This window comes from Rhincodon typus, chromosome 3 (assembly GCF_021869965.1).
Source record: "Rhincodon typus isolate 14 chromosome 3, sRhiTyp1.1, whole genome shotgun sequence".
Taxonomy (NCBI): Eukaryota; Metazoa; Chordata; class Chondrichthyes; order Orectolobiformes; family Rhincodontidae; genus Rhincodon; species Rhincodon typus.
The window spans coordinates 59,754,652-59,774,176 of record NC_063334.1 but is presented as its reverse complement, the minus strand read 5'-3'; the positions used below and the strand labels follow the sequence as shown (position 1 = coordinate 59,774,176).

The following is a 19,525-nucleotide window of genomic DNA, read 5'->3' as shown; positions in this document are numbered from 1 at the left end:
ACAACAGTATGTTATGTTTCCATAAATAACCTTATTTTTTTTCCTTTGAATAGTATCTTAGCATCATGGAGTTACTTGGATCAATTGATATGATGACACGAAATCTGCCGTATAGAAAATATCGGCCGGATGTCCCCTGTCACAACAATGCTAGGAAATGGTAAATATTTCAATTTGCTGGTTTGGAAGCAAACACGATTACTTGAAAGAATATGGTATAGAAGCTTTCTTTTAAAAAATGTGGAGAGCAATAGATTTTGACTTTGCTTATTAATTGAATTATTGTGTTCACTGAAGTATGTAAGGCAATAATATGGTAATATTATTGTCTAGATGGTGTTGCAACTGAACCAGTTCATGTTCAAATGCAGCAAGACCTGGACGTTGTCCTGGTTTGGGCCGACAAGTGGTCAATGACTTCAGTGCCACACAAGTGCCAGGCAATGAATGGACCATCTCCAACAATCTAGCTATAGCCCTTTGACATTCAATTGAATTATCACTACTGAATCCCCCTCGGTCTACAGTCTGGAGGATATCATAAACCAGAAACTGAACTGGACATACCATTATAAATACAGTGGCTACAAGAGGAGGTCCAGAGGTTAGGAATCCTGCAGTGTGTAATTCACCACCTGACTACTCAAAGTTTGTTCACCATCTTCAAGGTACAAATCTGGAGTGTGATGGAATGCTCCCAAATGCTTGAATCAGTGCAGCTCCAATTACTCTAAAGAAGCATGTCCAGGACAAAGCAGCCTGCTTGATTGAAACCACTTTGATAAACTATCACTCACCAGCAATCATGTGTACCATCTATAGGATGCACTGTAGAAATTCGCAGCTTCTTAGCACCTTCCAAACCCAAGAGCACTACCATCTAGAAGGACAAGAGCAGCAGATACATAAAGCACCACATCCTGGAAGTTCTTCATCATCCTGACTTGAAATCTATTGCTGTTCCTTTAGTGTTCCTGGGTCAAAATCATGCAGGTCGATATCGGTCTACCTACAGTAAACTGACTGTAGTGTTCCAAGAAGATAATTCACCTCCACCTTTTTGAGGCAGCTAGGCATGAGCAATAAATGCTGGCATAGCCACAAACTCCTTCATCTTATGAATGAATTCTAAAGAAGGATAAGAACATTTACTCTAAGAATTGTTAGAAAATGTTAGTTTCTAGTTGTGATCCATTGCAATACTTGGATGATTTCTATATTTATCATATCTGTATAAAAATGTATGCTGTACTGTAGAATCAGTGATGCAGTTTTTGAAAAGTTAAATCTTTACTCAAAACACTAATACCTAATTTGGTCTGACAACAATTGCATTTTTATGTTTGCATTTAAAATTTGCTATATATATATATATGTGGACTGTTTACTGATATTCCTGGATTTGTTAAAATTGACTTGATGGATTAAATTATGTCCCTCTATGACATAATTACTGTTATCCCTGGAGCAAAAAGGATAGATTGAATTATTGAGTGAATATGTACAATGTTTTGGGATCTGGACACGTATTTTGATGTCATGCAAGACTCTCAATGCAGGACTTTTCTGTCCAATGTAATTTTGTGCTTGCAAGATACAGTTTTAAAATCCATTCAGTTGGTCAATTATGCTTTTATTTGGTATACTTAAATGAACAGTAATGAATGTAATAAACTCTTTGGAGCTAGTATGAAAACATTCTGCAAAGTTACCAAGTAGTTAATGATGTGATATTGTGACGCTGTGATTTGCTGTACTACCACTTAAGAATCCAGTTGAAATGCATGCATTGTTTTGCGTGCTTGATATTATCTGTTAATACAAGCTCTGGTTTTCTATTTGGAGGAGTTTTATTGCTGTTCTTTATATACCAAGTAAAAGAGTTACAGATGCCATGGGTTTTATGATCAAGATATATTTTACCATGGCAAGTTTCTAGCAGAGAGGTTTAATGGAGAAAAGAAAACTCTGTAGCACAATCTAACTACCCAATGTGTAAAGTGCTACATGTAATTATGTAAAATCTGCCTTTCTCCCATAGTAAAAATGTTTGTTTTAACAAATGAATACTTTTAATGCATTGAACTGAGCTTTAAAAAGACTGTCTTTGACAGTTGCTTTGTACCATGACATTTAGGAGATAAAACCTATACTTATGGATCTTTGTCTGGAATTTGGCATTATGTCAAAACACAGATGAGTATGCTACTCTTTTTTAACTGAATTTTTAATTTGAACAGATATTTACTGTAAATCGTAATATGTGTTGATCAGTTTTATAAAATTCTAGACCCCAGAACTCTTGTTTTAGCTTAGACTCTGCCAAACCCAACCTACACTTATCCCCAAATTTCAGCCATGACCTACTATAGTCACATTTGTAGTCAGCCTTAGTTTTTCTTCCCACAAATGCATGTTGTGCCTACTGCACGTTTTATATGGATCATGATAAATTCAGTAGGCAATAGAGACTGTGTTGCGAGGTTTGTAGGAATTTAAGATATGTCTACTCTTTTTGCTTTGGAGGCAAATGACATTTCAAAATGATACCAGCCACACCCACACCAGCATTTCATTTTCATACTTATCATTCATGTTGATCTTTCATTACTGGAGGCATTTTATTTTGAGGCCCATATATCTAGAGTAAACATTCTTTACATCAAGAAGAACTAAAACAATTCTGTATTAATGTTGACTTGTAATCTGTTTTTAAGTAGATGTTGTCATGCTTTTGCATAATCAGGTGGGCATACGCTATAAATGGCATATTGGAAGAGAATATAAAACCTGCACTTAATGCTTGGTCATGGAGGCACATTCGAAAGCACAGACAAAAATTGAGGAATTACAGGAGCCTCTATAAATCAAGAATCAAAACCAAGAAACCAGATGAAGAACTTATCAGCACACTTGAGGTTGGTTAACTGCAAAACTTTTTTTTTATATATGAAAAGTTATTTTAAGCAATATGACTAATTTAATGTTAATTCCGGAAGAAGTATGCCATGATACTTGGTAAAATACAACAAAATGACCGACTTTAAAAAGTTGTGTGGAAAATTCTAATTTTTAACTTGTGAAAGCACCAACCAAAAAAATCAAGGCCCTAACACTCCAATTTAATTACCTGGCTGTAGCTGTTCCCAGTACGAATCAAAATTTGTGTTATGGTGACACTGTCTTTACTTCAAATCAATGAAAATTTCAATAGACTGTGTCTGTGGTAATAAAGCATTCTAATCGATCCAGTCCCGTTCTCAGCCAATGTATTTACACAAATGCATTTCTAATAGGAATACAGGACACTAGCCATTTTCTCCATTCCAGTTCAAGATTGCATGCAGAATCATATTGCGTGGGAGAAGGCCGTTCAATTGCCTGTCCCAGTTCTTTGAAAGAGTTATAATTATCATCCCACTGCCCTTTCCCAATAAGTGATTCTAAATCTTTTTTCATCTTTCAACTGTTCAGTTAATTTGAAAGTGTTAGCTGATGGAAATACTGCACAAGTCAAAACCCAGAATAAAGCCTTGTTTGATCATTTATGTGTTTAACATTTGCGTTTAGCTACAATGGTAGTTAAACACTGACCATATTCACAACAAACAAAGAAAGCTCTATATATTTATATATAACATTATTTGTGATAGTTTAGAAATGTCTTTGGTTGGAATTTTGTTGTTTGTCTCTTAGCAATATCCTTTACAGATGATCAGTCCCACTGAAGTGTCATTCTTATTTTAAGCCTGATTTCTTCCTTACCTGAGTCTTTCCAATTTTGATGTCTGTCAGACATTTGTCCAGTTCCGATGCCCTAAACCTGTTCTGGCAATCCAACTTATTTTTAACCAAATCTTAGCTAATACTAGGTGTGATGTATCAATTTCAGATTTTCCTCTCCTAACTGTTAAATAGTGGGTAATCACTTTTAGCATCCCATCCTGATGTGGTCCTGCCGTGTGTAGCCATAATCAAAAATTTGAAATAATCCACTGTTGTATGTTCTACTTCCAAAAAATTCTTAGCAACATTCAAAACCTAATATATGTAATATATTTCACAACACTTGTTTTTTTCAAATGCCCAGTGCCTCCCAATTACTTATTTCTTTATAGATTCATGGATAATTCTTAATTTGAATGAATACCCATGTTGTTAATAGCCGGAAGACTGTAAGGGACAAGTCGGCACCCAAAATGAAACTTGACTTGTAAAATCATAATGAAAAAAAATTGAGGGTGTTGAAGATCTGAAACACACAAATTGCTGGAGAAACTCATCAGGTCTGCAAGCATCTGCAGGGGGGAGAAAAGTTAACATTTTGAGTCCAGTGACCCTTCTTCAGAACTCTCTTGGTTTAACTTATGCCATTGTTAACCACATTGGTTAGTCACTGAATATGTTTACACGAGGCTGATCATCTTCGAAAGAACATAGATTTTTTCCCCTTTTGTGAAATAAACTAGAAATCTGACAATTTCAAATGATCTGATTATAAGTAGAGTTTCAACTATTTTCCCAGCACTTTTTTTACAGATACTTGATGTCAGTCAATTTTCACTTCTTTCTCTCCATATGTATTTACCTGACTTTTTCCAGTTTTGATAGCCTGGACACTTCTTCCCAGTTCGGATGACCTAAACCCCTCTCTCCTGTTCTGACAACTTGAGAACTTTTATACAAAATCTCTCTGCTTGGAGGCTTCACAGATTGAAACCCTTCAGCTAAAAGAAGCCGTTCTCCTGGACTGAAGCCTGATTCTCTAATGAACTCAAAAGAAAAGAAGAACCTTAATGGGCTCCAGCCTGTATTTCTGCATGTCATGAAAGTTCAACTTTGTAAGCAAGTCATCAAATTAACATCCTGGGCTCTGAATTGAAGTCACATGCTTTCCTGGAAACGACATTTCTAGTTCACTGCTCTAAATGACTTTCTGACTGCTTTTAAACAAAAATTATGCTCAAAATTGAAACCACACCTCTCTTTTACTTCAAAATCTTGATTCCCAAATTATGATTACATATTATGCATCGTCACAAGTGTAATTGTTGAGATGTCTTCCATCATATTTTCAGGTAGTGCATTGCAAGTAACAGTAACTTGCTGAAAAAGCAATTCTCATTTTGCCCCAGCTCTTTCATCAGTTACATTTTCAAATTTGAGTTCTACTTATTTTCATCAGTGATTTGTTTTTCAGGAACTCGAAAAGGACCTTGATTTGTTCAACATTACACTCGCAAGACAGCAAGCAGAAGTAGAGGTATTTGAAGGATTTTAAAATGCAAACTGACTTTGCTAGCCAAGAGTATTTATTTCATAATTCTCTTTATCCTGTTTTCTTTGATCACTTAATTTATAGAATATACCAAAATATTTATTTTGTGTTGTAAACTGATTTAAATAATTGATATGGCGCACCAACAATGAAATTTTTTTTTGATGTAGCTGCTTAAATATCAAATTTGATACCCTAGAAATTAAAGGTGATGTATTCTTTAAATTTTTTCTCCTAGGTTATGAAAACAGGGCATAAAATTTACAGACCAGGTGCAAAAATTGAGGATGAGAAAACTGGCGGATGGTTTGACTGGGCTTGGAGTTGGGCAGGAGCAAAAGAAGAGAAACCACGAGATTCCAAATCTGGTAGAGGAAAATGTTTTATTGTCTATCAAATCTGATATTAAATATGTAAATCTAAAATAAAAATAGAAATTGCTGTTGGGTACATCCTTTTGAAATCTGCCAGAGTCATAGAGTCACAGAGCTGTACATCATGGAAGCAGACCCTTCAGTCCATGCTGACCAGATACCTTAAATTAATCTAGTCCCATTTGCCAGCACTTGGCCCATATCCCTCTTAAACCCTTGCAATTCACACCCATGCAGATGCCTTTTAAATGTTGTAATTGTACCGGCCTCCGCCACTTCCTCTGGCAGCTCATTCCATACATGCACCATCCTCTGCCTAGAAGAAGTTCCTCCTCAGATCCCTTTTTTAAATCTTACCCCTCTCACTTTAAACCAATGACCTGTAGATTTGGACTCTGCTACCCTGGGTAGGAGGGAAACCTTGGCTATTCACCCTTATCTATTCCCCTCACTTCTATACACTTCTCTAAGGTCACCCTTCAGCCTCTGCTGCTCCAGGGAAAATAGCCCCAGCCTATCCAGCCTCTCCCTGTAGGTCAAACCGTCCAACCCTGGCAACATCCTTGTAAATCTTTTTCTGAACCCTTTCAAGTTTCACAACATCTTTCCTAAGGCAAGGAGACGAGAACTCAATGCAGTATTCCAATAGTAGTCTAACCAGTGTTCTGTACAGCCACAACATGACCTCCCAACTCCTGTACTCAGTGCACTGACCAATGAAGGCAAGCATACTATTCACCACCTTCACTATCCTGTCTGCTTGTGACTCTACTTTCAAGGAACTATGAACCTGCACTTGAGGTCTCTTCATTCAGCAGCACTCCCCAGGACCTTACCATTAAGTGTATATGAAATTCCTATTTGCTGATTTCGCACGTGATGGCCACCAAGATTCCCAGGAAGGTGGGGCTGGAGGTAATAATGATGCAAATGGACTCAGACATCACGAGAGCTGGAATATCTGGGATGGTGTTGGGACATCTGGTTGGACATGTTCTGATAAGCTTGTTGGGGCAGTGAGAGGTGGGCAGCGAGTGTGCATGACCACTGAATCTGCTCCTGGTCATCCTGGACCACACTGGGAACATTTCACTCTTTCTACCATCAATGTACAGCAGCAGCAGTGTGTGCTATCGACAGAATAGAATGCAACAACTCAAGGCTTCTTACAAGAGTGCCTTCTGAACCTATGACCTGTAGCACGTGGACTAAATGAGCAGCAGATGCATGGCCACACCACTACTGGCAAGTTCTCTTCCAAGGTGTACCCTGTAAGACCATAAGAAATAGAAACAGAAATAGGCTATTTTGGCAGAGCAGGCCCAAAAGGGACATTCAATAGGATCAAGGCTGAGCTGACATTGCTCATGTTCACTTTCCTGTCCTTTTCCTGTAACACTTGATTTCCCCTATTGGTCAAGAATCTATCTGTCTCGGCTTTCTGTTATATACACAAGGTATCTACCGCCATAGCTCTCTGTGGCAAGGAGTTCCAAAGAGACTCAATTGCCTGAAGAGATTCCTTCTCATCTCAATCTTAAATGGTGCCCTTTATTCTGAGAGTACGCCCTCTGGTCCTTCACCCTCCCATGAGGGGAATCATCCTCTCAGCATTTACATTATCAAGCCCCTTAAGAATACCATATGTTTCAATGGGATAATCTCTCATCCTTCTAAACTCCCAGTCAGTAGAGTCCCAACCTGCTTAGCTTTTGCTTGAAGACAGTCCTTCCATTCTGTGGATTATCCTAGTGAATTCACTCTGAACTGCCTCCAATGAAATAATAACTTTCCTTAAATAAGGGAACTTAAACTGCTCACATTATTCCAGATGTAGTCTCACCAGCACCTTGATACAGTTACTCTTATTCTTCAACCCCTTTTGATATAAGAGCCTGCATTAATAGGAATGTAGGAACAGGAGCAGGCCATTCAGACCCTTGAGCCCATTCCACCATTCACGGAAATCATGGCGGATCTGTGACCTACCTCCATATTTTGGCTCCTACCTCTTTTAATACCTTCCTATCCCATAATCCTTTAACACTATCCTGACTTGGAACTGTATGATTGTTCCTTCACTGTTGCTGATTCAAAATCATGAAGCTCCCTTCCCCTGCAGCATTATGGTTGTACCCATACCACATGGACTGCAGAAGTTTAGGATATAGTTCACCTTTCAGAGGGCCAAAAGGGCTTCTTAATAAATACTGGCCTGGGCAGTGGCACCCACATCCATAACTGAATTTAAAAAAGAAAGGACATAACTCATGGATCCAACCCCTTTCTCCACCTTTTCATCTGTGTTTTCAGAGGCTGCAAAAGTTAAAATGTCAGCATATGGTCTCCTTAAATTACCCACTTTCCACCTCACTGTTGAAACTGGAAGTGGAGCACTTATGATTGTGATTTCATTGTTTTATCCTCCCTCCCCAACTCATCCTGATCTATAATCCTTTACTGTGTCCTGATTGACTTAAAAGGGATATTGGCATCGAGTTATTCTTGAATTAAGAAAACTTAAATTGGCTGGTCATCTACTGTTGTCCTGTGCTCATGGTGATAGTACATTTGTGAGAAATCTGAGTCTAGTGCCCCTATAGTTCATTCGCCCTCTAAGCTGGTGAGGGTTCAGAAGAGATTTACCTTGTTTTTGCTACAATTGGAAGGTTTGAGTGATAAAGAAAGGCTGGGTCTTCTTTCATTTGGAGCAAGGTTGAGAGGTGACCTTTATCGAGGTTTATAAAATAATGAGCGGTATAGATAGAGTTCATGGTAGTTGTCTTTTCCCTAGGATGGGGGATTTCAAGACTAGGGGACACCTTTTTAAAGTTGAGAGGAGAGAGATTTTAAAAAAGACATTTGGGGCAAATGTTTTACATAGAGGGTGGGTCATGTGTGGAATGAAATTCCTGAGGAAGTGGTGGATGTGGGTACAATTACAGTGTTGAAAAGACATTTGGATAAGTACCCGAATAGGAAAGGTTTGGAGGAATATGGGCTAGCAGCAGGCAGTTGGGACTAATTTAGTTTGGGATTATGGTCGGCATGGACTGAGGGGTCTGTTTCTGTGCTGTATGACTCAATGACTGCCCACTGAACAACAGCGACTTAGATGAGATACTTAAGAACTACTTAATGACCATTGTATTACATATTACAAGGTGTATACTTGTACGTGAGAGGAAGTGATGAAGATGATGTTTGAAAGATAGAGATGAAATATTTTCCTTTACTCCTCATTTGAACAAAATAAAGTTTGTCTGAAAATCATCCTTAGTGGCAAAGAACTAAGATCTGCAGAATCTCTGCAGATAGAACTGTAAGTTGCTCAATCTCAGTTTTTGCTGCAATATTTTTGATCGCATTTAAACCAGTTTGCATTTGCAAGTCTGTTTGCTTCCCCGTCACTGAACTGATTTATGTTAAATTTTTTTCTAATCATAACACCACAACCTAGAATCTGAGGTGGCAGGAAATTATTCCCTGCAGCATAAATCTCAAAAATGATATTTCCCTTCAAACTCTTTCCCTGTACATGTATGATTCTTTTGATAAGGTCTGCCACTTAAATGTTTCAGTCTTCTGGCCTTCTCTCCTTTTCACCACGGACTTCCACTCCCTCTGCAACTTTCTTTTCCAATTGGATGACTGCAGACCCTCTCATGCCTTCTTCAATGAAGGCATGACTAGTCCTGATCCACCATTAGGCTCCTTTGCTTGACTGAACATGTTCTTCTTTCTACCAACTTCTCCACTGTTTCAAAATATTTTCTATAGAAAGCTATATAGATCTGAACTCTGCATCTGCCTTTTATATAGGATGTATGGAATAGGCTTCGTTTCTGTCTTTGTTCCGTTCCTTCACTGACAGCTTTTTTTTTTTTTGTTTTTGGTTGGTTAGTTGAGTTTGTGCTGCTTCCTGCTTTTGTTTTGAATTTGAAAAGAATCATTTTTTACATAAGCTGAAAATCTTGTTTCCAATATATACCTCTCCCCTTTACATGGTCTATCTCTGACTTTTCTCTGTTCCTGGTCTTCTCTGAGCCATTTTTGGGGATGGACTATTTACGAATACAAGTTTTAAGTAACGTACATGCAGACTTTTGACTTTATTTGCTGCCATTCTGCTACCTTCAAGGATTCGCTTCAATTCTCTCAGTCCTGTGGTGAGTGCAAGTTGGAAAGGAGTCAAAGTGAATTTATTCTCCTGATCTTGTCATTACCAAACCCCATGAAATCCTTGGAAAATAAACTAACGACAGAAATGGGTTTTTGAAACGAGCAGTCTTGAAATTGATTTAAAACTGAATCTTCGAATGATCCTTTGGTGTATCCAAAGATACTTATCATAGAATCCCTATAGTGTGGAAGCAAGCCATTTGTGCCATCGAGTCTCCACCGACCCTCTGAAGAGCATTCCACCCAGACCTACCCCTTGCCTATCTTTGCATTTCCCACACTAGACACTATGGGCAATTTAGCATGGCCAATCCACCTAACCCACACATCTTTGGACTGTGGGAGGATACTGGAGCACCCACGCAGACCCGGGGAAAATGTGCAAACTCATTCAGACAGTTGCCAGAGGCTGCAATCGAACCTGGGTTCCTGGTGGTGTGAGGCAGCAGTGCTAACCACTGAGCCACCGTGCTGCCCTTCTAGCTCTTAGATTGGAGCACAACCAACTGAAGTTAATCTGTTGGCCATTACCTAAATATCCAAATGCTTCTTGATAAGTGAACCTAATTTCAGAAGAGTGACCCATGACAACTGAAATGTTACTAATATTTGACTAATAGGGATGGATTTTCCCACTTTGACATTCATGAAGTTGTCATAATTGAAGTGGGAAAGAGGGGACGGGAGAACCTTGTATGTCCCAATATAAGCCAGGATGATTGCCTGAAATATTAATTTGTTTCTTTTTACTTAGTAATTTTGTGTTTTCTGTCCAGTTAGTGGAAAAGCTGGAATTGTCTCTCAGATACTTTTTGCTAACCTTTTCAGCGATTCCTTTAAGAGCTTTCATACAGAACCACAGACAATACAGTGTGGAGCTGGAGAAACACAGTAGACCAAACAACATTAGAGGAGCAGGAAAGTTGACGTTTGGGGTCGGGTCCCTTCTTCAGAAGGGCTTTCTTCTAAAGAAGGGTCCTGGCTTGAAAAATCACCTTTCCTGCTCTTCTGATGCTGCCTGGCTTGCTGTGTTTCTCCAGCTTCACGCTGTGTTTTCCCTGACTCCAGCATCTGCAGTTCTTATCTCCGATACAGAACCACAATCGGGCTAGCCCCACTGGAATGAAAAGAAAGCAACTTTTTAAAAAATAAGAACAGACTTGCTAAGCTAGAATCATTAGCCAAGATTTTAAAGTAAGCTTCTGTTCCAACTTCCACATTGAGTGCTAAAGTAATCTTTCTGCTATTTGAAAAGGAACACTGTATTGAACCTGACAATTTCTACAACTGTATGATTGGCTTGAGTCAATGGGGCGATTTTATACTTTTAGAATTTTGGTCTGTAGTGTGGTAAAAGAACTGACAAGTCAGTTAAACTATTTATTCATTTTGGTCTGAAACCGTTTTCTAATTAAAATGTAGAAAGCTACTTTTCCTAATTTCTTGGAAATGTTTTTTAGGAATTGATTTATTGATGACACCTGAAGAAAAAGCTAAACTCTATGCAGCAATTGGATATAGTGAAACTGTGGTGGATCCAACAATGCCTAAAAGAGTAGGTTTTATAAAATTACTTGTTCAACTTGTTCCTGCACCATTATTTGGTACAGTACAGTAAATGAAACTAATACTTTGTTTTAACTGGCGCCTTTTGAACTGGCACTCTTGATAAATCGTCAAAAATTATGTACATGAAATTTTGGAGGTTTACTGTATTATGACGATCTCTGTGATGTCCGAATAGTCAGTTGAGGGTGTGAGTGAGAAGGCTCTCTGCTGGTAATTTTTATTTAAGGCAAAGTTGCATTGTAATTTCATTCATGCTGTAAATGAAGTATAACTGTGATGTGTGTACCCACTGTATTACATTTCTATTACTTAAGTGTGTGTTTTTACATTAATTATGCGGACATCTTGATCAGCCAGAATATTTGATGAACCAATACGCTCCAGCTCCCGTAGATGCCGGTGTTTAAATGATTGCTGTATTTTATTCCATAACCATTGGAAATGTAACCTTTCAGGAGAGTTGATGTGCCTTGTTTTTGCTTGATGATTATTTCACTAAAATTTTTGTGGTGTGAATAATTGATCTCCCATGGTGTTGCTAACAGGAAAGAAAGAAAAACAAGATTATCATTTCTTTCTTCCTCTTTCCATCTTGTTCAGTAAAAGGTGTATCTTTTTTGGGCTCATTCCTTCAGTAGCTTGTTCACATGCATAATCTGGTTTGCATCAGGAAAAGAACTGAAGTCTTATTCACGAGAAGTCTAATTCTAGAAGCATCTAAAGAACAAGTACCTGCCCAAATCCTGGGGTTCAAAGCAATGTTGAATAAGAAATCACAATTGGTATTGCCAGTAATGTGCCAAATCTCCTCCTATTTTTGAGTGACAACTAAGCTCCTACAAAGAATTCTCCTTCAGGATTAAATCTCATATAAATACATCTGTAGATCTACTTCTTGTGGCTGAAACTTGAGTAGGTGCTGGCCCCCTGTTTGAATTTGCAGGCATATGGGGAAGCATCACTGGAAACTACTGAATCCTAGGATTCAGCATCACGATAATGAATTCTTTGCTCAACACTTGTTCTAAACAACAAGCATTAAGTTGTGCATTGAGTTGGTTGATGTCATCTTATATGATTTTAAACCAAATCATTACTAGCAGTTGGATCTACAGATCTTGCCTGCGAAGTCCATATTGGAGAATGTATTGATGTTGTGTCATACCTGTTTGTCCTGTGGGAGCTTAACATCAGTATTATTGAGGATTTCCATGTTTGGTCCCAAGGAAGGACAAATAACATTTTCTTGCTTATTTTGTCATGATCCAAAAACCAGATGTTAACTCTTTCTAAAAAAAACACACAAGATTCACCTTTTTTTTTAAAATCAAAAGGTTTTTTTAAACCCAAGAATAGTCAATTATTTTAAATTCCCTTGAAAGTATAAGGAACACAATTACTAAACTCAACACCATTGTATTCTTCCTCCACCAACACCAGCCCCCACCAGCCCCCACCAGCCAGCCACCACCAAAATAAATTCAAAATGGATTACAGTCAAAAGTTGGAAGATAACCACTTGGTCTGAGTAATGATCAGAAGATTTATAAAGATCCAGATTGCTAAAGCCTTCTACTTTATTATGGCATGGCCTTCTCTTCAAATCTTCTCTAACAGTTTTATAGTTAGAAACTTCACGTTCAACACTGTATATCTCCAGCATTTTAAGCATAACCACCTCAGGCAGAGCTCCCCTCCTCCTAATGTTCTTTAATTTTGCAGTGTTAGGAAACTCACTAGCCTCTCTTCTTCAATGTGAGCTCCTGTGTGTTTGAATATTTAAGGTGGAATGTTGTCAGATCCCAGAGTCTTTTATATGGTTGCTTTATTGCCTTGGTGATGTCAGCTTGAGTTGGATCAAAGGTCATATCATCCAGAATGTGATGGTGTGAAAATGATTTAATGACGTTTTCACCCACTGTGAATCCTTGTTTCAGAAGATGGTTCAAGTGCTTTGCTGAATGAGAGATTCTCATGAATGTATGGAGCTTATTGCTACCTTCAGAGAGGACTGGTGCTGTTTCATCAATTCTGGGGCGGTTTACAGATCTTTGTGGTGAACCTTCGGATTATGCTTTTCAGCAGTTTCCTGAAATCCCGCAGTGATGTTCCCCTGTCATTGGTGCCTTACCTTCTCTTAGTTTGCCCTGCATCCTGTTTTATGCTTGGTGTTATTGGCTTTTCTTGGCAATTTCTTCTTCTTATCTGTAGGATGTATGAGCATTGTGCGCATCTATTAGCTTGGCTACGTCTTAGTCATTCTTGAGGAGCCAGACTTGATGCTTCTGTTTCCAAATCCAAGCACCTCTGATTCTGTGCTATAAGTAACATCCTTTCAATTTTGCCAAGAATCTTTTTTAGTGTCTGCTACCTTTTATAGTCTATGCAAACGTTATAGCTTTTTAAAATTTCCAGTTCCTGTCTGTTGATCACCTTTTTTTTTTGGATAACTTCCATAAAATCCTTCTGTGGCTTGACTCTGTCAACACATTTCATGTGTTATCTTCAAGGAGATGATACTTCTGAAAACTTGATGGTCTCACCAGCATTTTGAACCACCTTAGGTGGTGTATTGAATACATCTCTTTTGAGGTCTCTCTTGTGGTATAATGTAGTACAGTATGTACCAGCACTTTGATCTAAGGTGCTGTCTGAGGTTATTTTCAAAGCTGACACTGTTTAAATGATTGTAAGGTCAAACTTGTTGCACTTGGAGGACCTTGTTCTTCTGTTATGCATCAGTATGGAAGAACACAATTGAACTGGATGGTAATGTAGAAAGCAAAGTGAATTCTGGAACATGTTTAGTAACTCATCTAAGAGAAGGACACCATAAAAATTAGGCGTGTCCAACGTTTGCACTAATGCATTATCAGCCGCTTTGACAAATGGTTCTTCACAAACCTCAACCACTTAAATAGCCTCAATTTGCTGGTTGAGAGGAAACATCAATCAAAATCTGGTGGTGGGGATGTTGCATTGGAGACAGATAATGGATGCTATCAGCAACTTTTATTCTGAACCCTGCACAAAGACTGGCTCAGGATGATGCCCACCGTTCACAGATTTGGGCAAATGCTAGTTATACAGCTCACCCAGACAGCAAAGCAGACCAGTTTGATGTACCAGTACTATGGTCCATGTATTACAGTCTGTACCAACACTGGCATTGAGTCACCAAGGATAATGTATTTGCCCTGGTGTGTTATTTCTCAGATCCCCTGTCTCTGAGATCATTTGAAGAATACTTCTTTGACCACATCCGATGCATTCTTGTGTGTAAGTGGAAACTAATGTACGTTGCAGAGATCTAATTGAAGCACCATGAGTTGTTTCTTGATGCTCCTCAGCAATTAATTGATTTCCATGCCAATTCAGATCAAATTGTGAAGCCCGCTGTCTTGATAAACCATTGAAAAGTGAAACTTTTTTCTATTACGTTAGTATGCGATTTCTCAACAACCGTGGTTTTACTCAGTAGTCAACGTAGTACTTGTCCAGCATTCTGGCTGCAAGGGTTGTTCTGCTTTTTTTGCCTGTTTCTGTGGCCTGCTATCATGTGTCATCTAGTAATTAGTCTTTATGTTTTGAGTTTTCTTTGTTTCAAACAGTGATTAGTGATCAACAAGGAGCAGTGAAGTGGTAGGTGCAGAGGGGTCGAGGTAGCTTTGCTTCTCGGTCACTGGATTGAGGAAAGCAGCACTATAACTATCTAGAAGGATAAGGGCAGCAGATGAATGGGATCACCATCAACTGCAAGTTGGCTTTCAGACCAGTCACTATCCTGACGTGGAACTATATCGCCATTTCTTATTTGTTAATGGGTCCAAGTCTTAGAACTTCCTTCTCAATAGCATTATGGGTGTCACTACACCCCACCTCATAGATTGCGGTGGTTGAAAGGTAGTTCACCACTAACTTCACCAGAACTATTGGGAATGGGCCATAAATGCTAGCATTGCCTGAACTGGTCATTGTTATTGTTGCTGACTCTGAAATTGAATGTAACGTTTATTTACATTGTACAGTAAATACTAACTGTTGTTCTCGATCTTATTGCATAGTATGAAGCAGTAAAACTTGCTGTGAAGCTTGTTAGCATGTCCGTTTCCATTCGAGAAGAAGACGACCAGCCAGAGATCATGAAATTTGCTGTGATTGACTTGAGCATGATGCTAACCCAGAGACCAGGAGCACAAGCAATAAAGTACGTTTTTATGACTTATAACATATCTATGGATCCCTAATTAAAGTAAATGATATTACTTTTCTCCCAGGGCTATGACTGAAATAGTGATTGCAATGAACATGTAGAAGAATGCAAGTTAAATTTAACAGCCTATTCTTTTTGGTAACTATGTATACAATTAACTCTTTTAGGAATTTTATCTTGTTATTCACAAGGGAGATTGTGGGAATCTTTGACAATGCTCAAGTTGCCGATCTCCTAAACTCTTCCATTGATTAACCAGAAATTCCATGTAACAGGCAAACTCCCATTCATCTGTTGCTCCTTTAACATTACCCTTGTTACCTCCCAAACTCCTCATAGTTGGAATTAAAACCATGTGCCTGTTTACAGATTTGTCTGTGAACTCACTGTGTCCTTCTTTCAGAATTTCTTCTATGTCTCTAAGTAGCAATTATCTAACAATTGATTGTTTTGATTTTGTGCACATCTCCCTGTTGTCCTCTGCTTCATTTTCTCTGAAACTGTTATCTGTTAGTTGCCCCGTTCCCACCTCATCTCTTCAATGAACTCTTCAGTGAAACTCTGAAACCCAGTTCTTGTTCCATAAGCCTGACTCCTGCTGAACAGCAACTTTTGTTTGTTTGTCATATGTGTGCGTCGTTGGCAAGGCCAGCATTTATTGCCCATCCCTATTTGCCTTGAAGATGATAATGAACCATCCAAACCACTGGAGTTTCTGACTTCCAGATGCACCCACATGTTGTTCTGAAGGTAGTTCTTGGTTTTTGACTCCTTGACCATGAAGGCACGGCAGAGAGGATGTTGTATGGCTTGTGAGGGAACTTGCTGCTCATAGTATTGCATGTGCCTATGCTTTAGGTGGTAGAGGTGACAGGCTTGTCAAAGGAGGCTTGCGAGGTTGATGTAGCGCACCTTGCGTGTGAAAAAAAACAAAACACTGCCACAGTATTTTTGATGCGAGGAGTCAATGAATTAATAGGTAAGGTGCTGATCATTGGGCTGCTATGTTCTGAATGATGTCAATCTGCTTGAGTGTTATTGGAGTTTCTCCCACCCAGGCAAGTGGAGAGTTTTCTGTCACTTTGCTGAATTGTTTGGTAGATGGTGGACAGGCTTTCAGGAATCAGGAGATGAATTACCACAGAACTTCCAAATTTTAACCTGCTCTTTTAGCTATAGTGTTTGGACAATTTGGTTTACAGTGGTAGATGAACAATATTGAGTCTTCAACATGAAGAGGCTCTTGCCTTCACAAGATGTGGTTTTCTACATGATAGCAATCAGGTGCAAGTTACATCAGCTAGTAAGACGTTGTTATGAAGACTGCTGGGCGACATGGATGTAGTGTTTGACCACTTCAAGATCCAGACCCGTTCTCCCGATTTCCTGCCCAATGACTTTGACATCAGATTGGTTGGAGCTTAATGCAGTCTCCAACATTAACTCTTTCACAATTACCTGATACAAGATTTCAGATATCGGCGGTCACAGATACAAGGTGATTAGTAGAAGGATTTAAGAGTTCGTAAGGAAAACATATTTCACCCAGAGAAGTGGGGAGTGTCTGGAATTTGTTGCTATGGTTTGATGGTGAGACAAAAATGCTCAACTCAACTCATTTAAAAGGAACTTGCAAATTAACTTGCTTCAGGTGCACATCCAAGGCTATGGATAATGTACTGGTAAGAAAGCTGAGAGTTGGCAGCAGCTTTATCCACATAGAGTAAATGTGATGGGCTGAATGGCCTCTTGCTAGCTCCTAACTTAATGGTCCTATCATCTCTCTCCAAAGCTTCTTCCCTCCCCCCACCCTCCCCCATAGTTTACATTTATACGTGCATGTACATGATTACACATGCTTCTATCCCATCTCCTCCCAAGCAGTTCTTTATCCTTAAAGTCCAACGTGCTTGTTCTGCAGATAGTTTTGCTGTCGGCATGACTTCAGTTAGATTCTGCAGTGAAATAAAGTGCATTGTGCTGCTCATTCTTGTCAGTATTTGCTTCTTCTTGCCATTAATGCTGTCATCTGAAGGTTCTTTAATGATGATAAGAACGGAAAACATTTCCAAACCCTACGCTGTTGCAGATTTTGTTTTTGTTGAATATATATTTTTCTTTATTCATGCATGGGCCGAGGGCAGCGCCGGCTAGGCAATTCATTGCCTATCCCTAATTGCCCAGAGGGTAGTTAAGTGGCAGCCACATTGCTGTGGGATTGAAGTCACAGGGAGTCCAGGTCAATAATTTTCACTTGTACCATAGGTAATGCCATTAGATTTTCTTGTTGGGTTCTGCCATGAGTTGAGGAAACCCAAGAAACTCATATACCCACTGCCCTTTGACCATTTGGCTGACAACAATTTGTTCTTAGACAAGTTGTTTTCTGAACTAGATTCTCTTTGAATAGTCTTTGCAAAATGCAGTTTATCTTGACTGGTTTGCTGCCTTTTTGAGCAAGTTGTACATCTTCTACTTGTCTGTCTGTATGTATGTGTACATTGGAAGTTTCAGGGGGTTAGAGCTTTATCTATTAGTGTTAAATATTGACTGTTCATAATTGTCTACCTGGAGGTAGATTCTGTATTTATTTGTAATTTATAGTAAGTCTCGGTCAATACAGACTTCTGTCAACTTGGTCTAAATTGAAAGTTAAATTTGGAAATTTTGTGCATTTTGACGTCTTTATCTTTTGAAGCACCTCTTGGAAACGGCAAGGCTTAACTTCCAGCACACTACCTCAGTGAAGTATGACAATTAAGAGGCCGTTGCCCCGATACACAGTTTTTGGGGTACTTTGTCCATTGGACCGTGGACCTCATGGTTGTTGCTTGTTGCTTGTTGCTTGTTCTTCGCCACATTGTGTCACTGCTCTGTTTCTAGAGCATGGAACTGTCTGCTGCTGTGTCTAGCATCTGCCTGGGCTACTGCTTGGTAGTGCTGCTGTTTGTGCTGGCTCCATGCCCAGATGCGGTTCATGCATTCTTCTAGCAGCTGTGGGCTGCACCCTGCTATGTGGGCTCCACTATTTTGGCCATTGCCTCAGGGGTGATGGGTGTGCTGCCACGCTTCAAAGTCATCAGCATTCCAAAGGTCAGGGGAAGACAGGGAGCTGCTGAGCTCACACATGGTTCCCCTGAGATGGATAGCTGCATGGCCAGTGTTTTCTGGAGGGGGTGGTGGCCTGTTGGGAGAGTGGAAAAGATCCTGTCGGGCTGTGGTGTGCCTGGGGGCAGGCGATGGCTGCATTGGGCATCATGCTGCAGTGAGGCACAGGGCAAAGCTGCAAAGAGGAATGCTGGGAGCAGCCTCAAGTTTTGAGAGAAGAAGAGTTTGTGCCAAAATGATGCCAACTGAGCCACTTAATTTTTCTGCTGTAGGGGAAGAGAAGAGAAAAACTATTAGGCACACAAAGATTGCTGATCATAACCAGGGAAGAATCATAGAATCATTGGATTTATAGTGCAGAAGGAGGCCATTCTACCCATTCTGTCTGTGCCAGCTCCCAAAAGAACTACCCAGCTAGTCCCACTCTTTAGCCCCATCTTCGTAGTCCTCTAACTTCATCCCTTCGAAATATATATCCAGCTCTCTTTTGAAACCACCTATGGAATCTGCCTCTACCATTCCTCCAGGCAGTGCATTTCCAATTCTAACAGTTCTGAGTAAGTTTTTCCTCCTCTCACTTCTAGCTCTCTTGCTGACAATGTTGAAGTTGTGACCGCTAGTTACTGACATACTAACTAGTGAAAATAGGATATCCTGCCAAAATTGTTCATAATTTTGAGAACCTCAATATGGCCACCTCTTAATCTGCTCTGCTCCAAGGAGAATAAGCCCAATCTCTGTAATCTTCCCAGGCATTATTTTGGTAAATCTCCTTAATTCTCTCCAGGAATTTAACATCCT

The 19,525-nt window shown here is 39.4% G+C and overlaps 1 protein-coding gene across 1 annotated transcript in view; it reads left to right on the top strand.

Annotated features, from left to right (window-relative positions):
- Positions 1 to 19,525, top strand: part of vps13a (vacuolar protein sorting 13 homolog A) — a 330,557-nt gene that overhangs the window by 66,588 nt on the left and 244,444 nt on the right. Inside the window, exons 12-17 of the mRNA XM_048593475.1 lie at positions 54 to 160; positions 2,747 to 2,918; positions 5,201 to 5,263; positions 5,517 to 5,646; positions 11,295 to 11,389; positions 15,468 to 15,610. Of these exons, the coding sequence (XP_048449432.1) occupies positions 54 to 160; positions 2,747 to 2,918; positions 5,201 to 5,263; positions 5,517 to 5,646; positions 11,295 to 11,389; positions 15,468 to 15,610 (710 nt within the window). The remainder of the gene's footprint in view (positions 1 to 53; positions 161 to 2,746; positions 2,919 to 5,200; positions 5,264 to 5,516; positions 5,647 to 11,294; positions 11,390 to 15,467; positions 15,611 to 19,525) is intronic.